Here is an 8,437-nt window from a genome sequence, read left to right as displayed (position 1 = left end):
GTTTCTGCTTTATAACAAAGTGAATCAGCTATACATATACATATATCCCCATATCTCCTCGCTCTTGCGTCTCCCTCCCACCCTATCCCACCCCTCTAGGTGGTCACAAAGCACCAAGCTGATCTCCCTGTGCTATGCGGCTGCTTCCCACTAGCTATCTATTTTGGTAGTATATATAAGTCCACGCCACTCTCACTTTGTCCCAGCTTACCCTTCCCCCTCCCCGTGTCCCCAAGTCCATTCTCTACATCTACATCTTTATTCCCGTCCTGTCCCTAGGTTCTTCATAAACTTTTTTTTTTTAAGATTCCATATATGTTAGCATACAGTATTTATTTTTCTCTTTCTGACTTACTTCATTCTGTATGACAGTCTGTAGGTCCATCTACCTCACTACAAATAACTCAATTTAGTTTCTTTTTATGGCTGAGTAATATTCCATTGTATATATGTGCCACATCTTCTTTATCCATTCATCTGTCGGTGGACACTTAGGCTGCTTCCATGTCCTGGCTATTGTAAATAGAACTGCAATGAACATTGTGGTACATAACTCTTTTTGAATTATGGCCACAGGTATTCTTTAAGAAAAATAAATACATAAACGCCATGTGAGGAACACAAAAAGAAACACACCTGAAGACTTTTGACCAGGGATATTCTTTTTTTTTAATAAGTTATAAATACTTTTAAATTTATCAATGTTCATCAAAGAGCTCCCAAAGTTATTAAATCTTCTTCATTTTTCAGGAATTATTAATTCCCAGAGCAGACCACCTGCAGAAAAAGATGTATTTTAGAAAGTCAGGTTTCAAGCATCATGTCAGACCTATGAAGTCAGGGAATTAAGATGCTAGAAATGAATGCCTCAGCTGAGGACTATTAACTAACTGCCACAATTATTCTAAACCAGTCATGAAATAAAAGATCCACATTTTAAAATTCTAGTTCTGTTTAAATAAAAACATCACGGAAACTGTTCAATCCATTACAAGGTTTAACCTTTAAAGGCTTTGCTGAAGTAAAAACTATACATTTATTTATTTTCTCAAAAACATCTTCCACAAAAGACTAAGGGAGTTTACTTTTGCAGATACTAAAGAGAAGAGACCTGTAGCCTCCTCCGTTCTAACTCAAGTGTTTGGCAAAGATCCATGAAGTGGAAGGCAGAAGGTCAGCTCTGTACACAAGCATCTCCTGTGGAAAGTTACTCAATCCCAAGGGCAAAGTAAGGGTAACACTTCTGAAGTGAATTTGGAAAGATCAAAAAGGGAGAGCAGCAGAGGATGGGGTTGCTGGTGTACCAGGCTTCTCTCCAGACAGCTGGCAGCCACGCCACCCCCACCCCCATCCCCCATCCCAGAAGACAGGAACAATGCTATAAAGGTAACTGAGTAATTTGGGCTAGCCAACTCTTCAAGTCTAATTCAAGCGCTTCCCTCACCTAGCTATTCCCTGCATTTGGTTTAGAAAAGAAGATAAGCCTTAACAACAATATAAATATATAAACTCTCTCTTTTCTAAGGCTCAAAGGAAGAATACACTTAAAGATAAGCAAAAATGAAGCCACTCAACATTTCAAGAGATAGCAGTCTATATAGCATTGCTACCGCTTTTGTTACCGGCTACTATACATCAGGAGGGGCTACCCACTGAAAGCCTCTGGGTACAAAGTCCTTGACAGAAGAGACCCTGTGTCTTCTCATCTTGGCATTTTCTAGAGTTTTAAACAATAGATATCTATTGAATGAATAAATGTTCAAATAGCAGAAATGACCCTTTTTCTTGACTCTCAGGATCATATTTTCATACATCATCAGTTGTCTCTCTGTGCGTTTTGTGTGTGTGAACTATTAAGTTCTGTTAAGCTTAATAAATACTGAGTATCACCACCACTCAGTGCCGGTCCTTTAATTTCCTTCAATGATTTTAGCCCCCGAGCTGGATTCTCTAGGTTCCTCCTGGCTCCTAAAGGCAGAAAGATACCAGCAGCCATTTCCTCTTTACATTTCTAAGCAGGTTTTAGGTTCCTCTAGTTTCTCTTTCAGTAAAAGAAGCAGTCAAAAGATAGAAGTGACTAGAATCACCACCATCACACCCTGTTATTCCTTACGAGTAATTTTCAAGTCTCTGCCTTTGCCGCTATTAAATCTTTAGACAATTTATATTTATTTATACCATCCCTACTACATCTTCAGCTTAAGCCAGTGGTTCTAAAGAGGGGGACACTTGAAAGTTATCTAGGAGCTTCTGAGTCAACCGGTACAGTTCAGGGCTCAGGCTTGTGAATTTTGGAAAACATTCCTCGGGTGATTATAAAGGTACACTTGCTTTCATACTAAGTCCAATTTACTGGATTCAAGGTACAATTAAGATCTATCTTATTTAGAAAATAACATTAAAATCTACAAAGGTTTTTGAATTAAGGAAGTTTCATGATCATTACTGGGAAGATCTAAGATTGCAAAATATTTTTCCTTTGAAGCTATCCTCGGAAAAATGTGGTCTAATAGTCTAAGAGATACCAAATAACAGTGCAGACAGTAGCACTGGATTTTACCCTACAGTCACTGACCTGGTTTCTGAGTTATATACACCTATGCATTTCAACAACAGGTCTTTGTAATTAGCATTCAAAATAAAGTTTTAGGATTGAAGTTCAAGACTATGTGTAATCCTAAAAATGAATATGTTGGAATAAAATCTCATTAAGTGCAAGGAGTGAAGTATAAAGTGCTTGAGATTTGGAGAGTAAAAAAGACCTAGATTCTAGTTTGAATGCCACCACCTATCCACTCTTAACTTGAGAGTCTTTTTTTGACTTCACTGTCCTTCCATTTCCCCATGGGGGCCAGGGAAATAGGACACCTGGGACCAATGTAGATCCAACCACATGTTCTTCCTCCAAAAGTAGTATTATGCTGAAAATTTTAAAATGATTATTCAATTCTTGGAAAGGCCCTATGTGGATTCAGATTCTTCTTTTTGTAACCAGGATTCAAAAATAATCAGGACATATATTAAACAGACCTCAGTAGAATGTCTGCTATCCATGACTCCCAAGATATGGCTTCTGTTCTGGTTTCTCTTTGACAGTTTACAAAGCCTATTCACACATATATCATTTAATCATCATAATGACTCTAATGAAGTAGTTTGGTCATGTACTGTTCTCTCTCCTTTACACATGAGAAAACTAAGGTTCAGAAAGTTAAGGACTTGCCCAAGATCGTACAATCAGTTAAACATCAGGTCTTCTAAGTCCAAAGCTCTTGCATTTTCTTTTATACACAAATGAAGTACACAGGAATCACTCTTACTCTCTGTCCCAATAACATAGAAAACCATGATATCTTCTGGTCCTCGTGAATATATGCTAGTTATAGCAATAATTGTATCACCTGTGAGGTCCACATGAAGTCCAAGAGACTTCTGATGCTCCTAAAAATTAGCATTTTTAAAAATCACCCTTTTTGTCAAGGCAGGCTTAACCCTAAGCAACAGCTAACAAAACTGACTAGGAAGAAAGTTAGATTAGGAACAAGGAAATCATGTACAAATGTTGAGATTGCATGTCTTTGAAATAATCAATAGTTAAACTTTTTAAGAACAGCTCCCCACAACCATATTTACTTATTTTACAAAATGATTCACCATGGGATTTCTTTAAATAACCATCTAATCTTAAAGGCACTTAAGTATATCTTGTATACACAGATATCATACCATGTGTAAAATCACAAAATATATTATGGTTCTCTTTTTATAAATGAAAAAAGTGAAATCCAGACAGGATTAATGTCTTGATGAATATAGATGTAGCTAAAGTGAAACACATGCTAAGCTAGAGAACAGGAGAAGCAAAGTTAAGCCTCAGGACTTCCAGCCTAGACTGTTTTCCACTACACAGTGATACTTCTTATCAGCTGGGGACAGGTTCCTTATCCCTCCTTTTTCACAGCTCAGTGAGGAAGACTGGCCACATGTAAAATTCCAAAGAGGCAGGAAAGAGGTGAAAGGGAAAGAAGCCAGGCTCTCTATTACTCCTACATTGGTATGTAGCTTTCGCATTATCTCTCAGCTATTATTATAAGTGGTGGTGTGGTGTGGATCTTACAGGGGAGTAATAGCACCAAGCAGAGGGAGCCTCTGGAGACAGAGGTTCCAGTTCTGACCCTGCCTATAAGAAGTCACTTCAGAGCTTCCCTGGTGGCGCAGTGGTTGAGAGTCTGCCTGCCGATGCAGGGGACACGGGTTCGTGCCCCGGTCCGGGAAGGTCCCACATGCCGCGGAGCGGCTGGGCCCGTGAGCCATGGCCGCTGAGCCTGCGCGTCCAGAGCCTGTGCTCCGCAACGGGAGAGGCCACAACAGTGAGAGGCCCACGTACCGCAAAAAAAAAAAAAAAAAAAAAGAAGTCACTTCATATCTATAGGCCTTAGTTTCCTCATTTATTGATTTAACACTCCTCTATTGAGCACCTACTATGTGCCAGGCACTGTTACTGATCCTGGAGGTATGCCAGTGAGTAAACAGAAACCTTCTGTCTCAGAACTTACATTCTAATTGAAGTAAAGCAATTCGGATGATAAATAAATACAAAATATGCAGGCAATGGTGTAGCCTAGCCACTAGCCATATGTGGCTATTAAAATAAAAAAACAAACATACAAAAAATTTAGTTCCTCAGCTTTACTAGCCACATTTCAAGGGCTCCACAGCCACATATGGCTAGTGGCTACCATATTGTAGAGTGCAGGCACAGAACGTTTCATTATCACAGAAAGTTCTACTGGACAGTGCCAGGATAGAGTGGGGATAGATGGGGAACGGATGCTATTTTAGATGGAATGTTGAGGGAAAGCCTCTCCAATTAGGAGGCTTGAAAACAGATCTGAAAAGAGATCTGAAGTGAGGGAGAAAACATCTGAAAAGAGATCTGAAATGAGGGAATAAGTCAAGTTGCTATCTGAAGGAAGAGGTTCCAAACAAAAGGAGATAATTTATTTGTGGTATTGTATACACATCACTTAAGGTCCCTTTCAGCATTAAAATTTGAATTCAAAGTTCTTCAAACAATGGTCTGAGGTTTTAGTTTTATTAGAATAAAGCATGGTACAAAAGAAACTGCAACAATTCCATTTCTGTTTTGCAGAAAGCAATGCTTCCATGTGCTGCCTACTCCGTATTTAAAAACACTTCCTAAAAACTCACAAGATTAGAAACAAAAAGTAGAGAACATTTCCCTTTTAAGTCAGACAACTGAATATTTTGAACTTCCTAAGTCGTGATTCCTCTGTCTCTAACATAACTCTAAAGGCTTTGCCAAGCCCTTTCTTGAAAGCTTAATTCTCCCCTTCCCAAATCCACCAAACACCTCTAATTTTTTTTTTTTTTTGTCTGCACCATGCATCATGCAGGATCCCTACCAACCAGAGATCAAATCCAGGTCCCCTGCAGTGGAAGCGTGGAATCTTAACCACCAGACAGCCAGGGAAGTCCCACCCCTCTTAATTTATTAGCATCATTTATTCCGTACACTAGAAACTGAGACGTTATCTTTCCAGTGATACTTAGGCATATTAGGTTAACCAGGTGAACTACCTTTCAGACAGAATGCTGCCCAATGATCACTAAATCTGTAAAGCAATACACAAATTTGAAGCAGTCAGCCTATGTATTACCTTCCCAATAAGAGAGTAGCATGCTCACCATTTCATATCTTAAATCCCAGGGCTCTCATGCATTCCTTGTGGGCCTCAATTAGGGGTCCACAGTTCTCTTCTCCTTTCTCAATGATGCTATAAAACAAAATGTACTTGTTATCTAACAAAGTAGGCACTAAGCACATTAGTGGTAAAAAAGCATGCAAGACAGTGATGGGGAGTGAGGCCAAACACGGATCTCACTGAATACAACTGGAGTTTTAAAAAATGCTATTATACCAAATGGCTTTGTTTTACTGGCTCCTGTGATACCTCCTTGCCCATGAAAATGTCCCACAGATAACTAGTTTTGGGGGGGGCACGGAGGAATCTGATTAGAAGAAATAATTATGCATATTAAATATTGCCTCTAGACAATATCCAAGGAATAATACCGCTCTATAATGAAATAAACTGAATAAAAAGTTAATGTTAAATGGACAGAAAGAAGAGCTTTATTTTTTGCCTATCGCAGAGGAATTAAATTTTGATTCTGCTCTACATTCAAATACACCTAAGTAAATCTACTTCTAACCACAAGACACCCAACACAAAGAGCAAAAAACATTTGGCTGCCAAGAGCAGCCTGATGAGCCCCACTCATGATGATCAAAGAACTTTTTACTTATAAAATTCACAAAGGAAAGACTAGGACCACACAGCTTTATTTCTAAGGGCCTGAAAATGTAATTTTAGCACAGAATCAAGTTAAGCCAAATTCAACTACAAAAAAAAATTGACTCCTGACTCTAGATATTTTGGGAGAAGCCATAGTGGTCAGAGATAACTGATGCAGAAGTAATTTAAAGAAAGGTAGGTTCTCCTTCCTTCTAAATCCTACATATCCTTCAATAACTTTAAGGGCTGTCTGCTTGGGATAGCAAGCTCCTTGTGAAACTAATAGCTAGCCCTCCCTGATCGTTTACTGAATGCTGTAAATACTGTGCTAGGCACTTGATGTGGCTTATAGCACAGTAATCCTGGAGGCAGATACTTTTATTAGGCCCATTTTACAGATATGAGGCAGATATGTTAAAAAATTTGCTCAAGGTCACAAAGCTGGTTTGGTGGACCAGAATTCAAACCCTGACACTGGATCCCAGACTCTTAATCATGATAAAATAATATCTGAAAGTTCAATAAGTACTTAAAGTGTGTAAGTATTGTTACCGATCATAGTAGTCTTTCAATTCTCCCTTCACAGTATTATTTGCAAAGTACTGAGTATTAATAAAAAGCACTGAGCTACTACAACTTTATTCCCCCTCTATGCCACTTATGATCTCTTTACTTTCTATGTGAGGACAAAAAGGGGCTGGAGGGAGAGGTGTACATTCACGTTATCTGAAGATTTCTTCTGAGATTTGTTCCACAATAGAGGCTGTATACCAGTGGTCCCCAACATTTTTGGCACCAGGGACCAGTTTTGTGGAAGACAGTTTTTCCACAGGGTTGGGGCGGGGGGAGATAGGTGTTAGTTCAAGCTGTAATGTGAGTGATAGGGGAATGATTCAGGCTGTAATGAGAGCAATGGGGAGCTGGGGAGCGGCAGATGAAGCTTCACTCGCAGCTCATGGCCTGTAGCTCATGGCCCGTAGCTCATGCCTCGCTGTGCAGCCCGGTTGGGGGCCCTTGCTGTATACAATAAGAACAAACAAAACCTTTTGCGGGTTAATGGTACTGTAGATGTACTATTCTCAACACTATAATGTCATCTATGTCATAGCCTGGTTGATTTTTAAATCATCTAAAAGGGGTGGGGTTAAGGGGATCTTCCCTACTGTTAAGAAACGTACCCTGTCCTGTGTCCTACTATGTCTAAATTTTGGGAGAAATTACCAGAAAACTTACTCTTTGATACTGCCAAACCTGGTACAGCAATCATTAACTTTAATGCTCCATTAACTTTAAGCTCCTTTAAATCAAGCAGCATCTTTACCCGTTTCTACGTCTTCGGACCTAAGGCAGTGCTTGACCTATAACAGATGCTGAGAAACCCTTTGCAGTAAAGAATGAACGGACGAAGCGAGCCCGATCTCTCTCCAATCCCCTCATGTTTCCCCAGCCTGAGCTATAGGATCAGTCTGCAGACAGCTGACTGCGAACCCTACAGGGCTCTACAACCCTCAAGAGCGCCGCACGACAAAGCGAGGGCCACGACCAGCTCCACGCGGCGCAGAGGCGCCCGAACGCAGCGTGCGAAGCCTGCCGGCCGCCCCCTCCCTGACTGCGCACTGACCACGCATCGCGCGCCTTCTTGGTCTCCGGGCAGGCGCAACAGGGCTTCAGAGGTTTCTTCTCCTGCGACTCAGATGGGGCAGGGCTTGCGGCCGCCAGACCCGGCATTTTTCGCGCCAAAAGCAGCAACTAGTACAGACGCCCTAAACTCTTCAGCCTCCGCAAACGCCGCCGATTAGCCCGCAATCACTTCCGGCAGTCGCTGTGAAAAGAACAGGAAGTCCTACCTCCCTCTGACAATTGGGGGTGAGGGGAAGGAGAAGGGATTAAAAGGGAAAAAAAGGCGCGTGCGCAGAAGAGGCAAAATAAAGCCATTAACGCGAGAGCGCCTCTTCGGCGCAGGCGCAGAGAGGCGAGATGAAAGTGCTGAGTTTGTAAATCGACTTGGGGAGGACCCACAAAGGATGAAAGTAGTAACGCTACTCAGAGATATCTCAACCCTACACCCACCACGAATGTCGAAAACCGAAGCCTGAGAAGGTGAAATGACTTGTCCA

The 8,437-nt window shown here is 40.9% G+C and overlaps 1 protein-coding gene and 1 long non-coding RNA gene across 3 annotated transcripts; one reads left to right on the top strand and one right to left on the bottom strand.

Annotated features, from left to right (window-relative positions):
* Positions 1-644: 644 nt before the first annotated feature.
* Positions 645-8,188, bottom strand: COX17 (cytochrome c oxidase copper chaperone COX17). 2 transcript variants are annotated; one of them, XM_067738786.1, is made up of 3 exons: positions 7,942-8,188; positions 5,682-5,798; positions 645-777 (listed from the first exon to the last, which is right to left on the bottom strand). In XM_067738786.1, the coding sequence occupies exons 1-2, from the start codon at positions 8,046-8,048 to the stop codon at positions 5,714-5,716; spliced, it is 192 nt and encodes a 63-aa protein (XP_067594887.1). In that variant the 5' UTR covers positions 8,049-8,188; the 3' UTR covers positions 645-777; positions 5,682-5,713. The 2 variants fall into 2 exon arrangements, with proteins under 2 accessions (XP_067594887.1, XP_067594886.1); XM_067738785.1 differs by having other exon boundaries at positions 5,710-5,798; positions 7,942-8,187.
* Positions 771-1,895, top strand: LOC137225175 (uncharacterized). Its single transcript, XR_010943717.1, has 2 exons — positions 771-1,386; positions 1,526-1,895. It is a non-coding gene; the product is annotated as an uncharacterized lncRNA (long non-coding RNA).
* Positions 8,189-8,437: the final 249 nt, after the last annotated feature.

Source organism: Pseudorca crassidens, chromosome 5 (genome assembly GCF_039906515.1).
Source record: "Pseudorca crassidens isolate mPseCra1 chromosome 5, mPseCra1.hap1, whole genome shotgun sequence".
Classification (NCBI taxonomy): domain Eukaryota; kingdom Metazoa; phylum Chordata; class Mammalia; order Artiodactyla; family Delphinidae; genus Pseudorca; species Pseudorca crassidens.
Note: the sequence above shows the minus strand (reverse complement) of the source record. Positions and strands in the feature narration are given on the sequence as shown.

Coding starts and splice junctions, on each gene's coding strand:
- COX17 (XM_067738786.1), bottom strand. CDS start 8,048: ATGCCGGGTCTGGCGGCCGCAAGCCCTGCCCCATCTGAGTCGCAGGAG. Junction 5,799..7,941: donor AAGAAGGCGCGCGATGCGTG/GTCAGTGCGCAG, acceptor TTTGTTTTATAG/CATCATTGAGAAAGGAGAAG.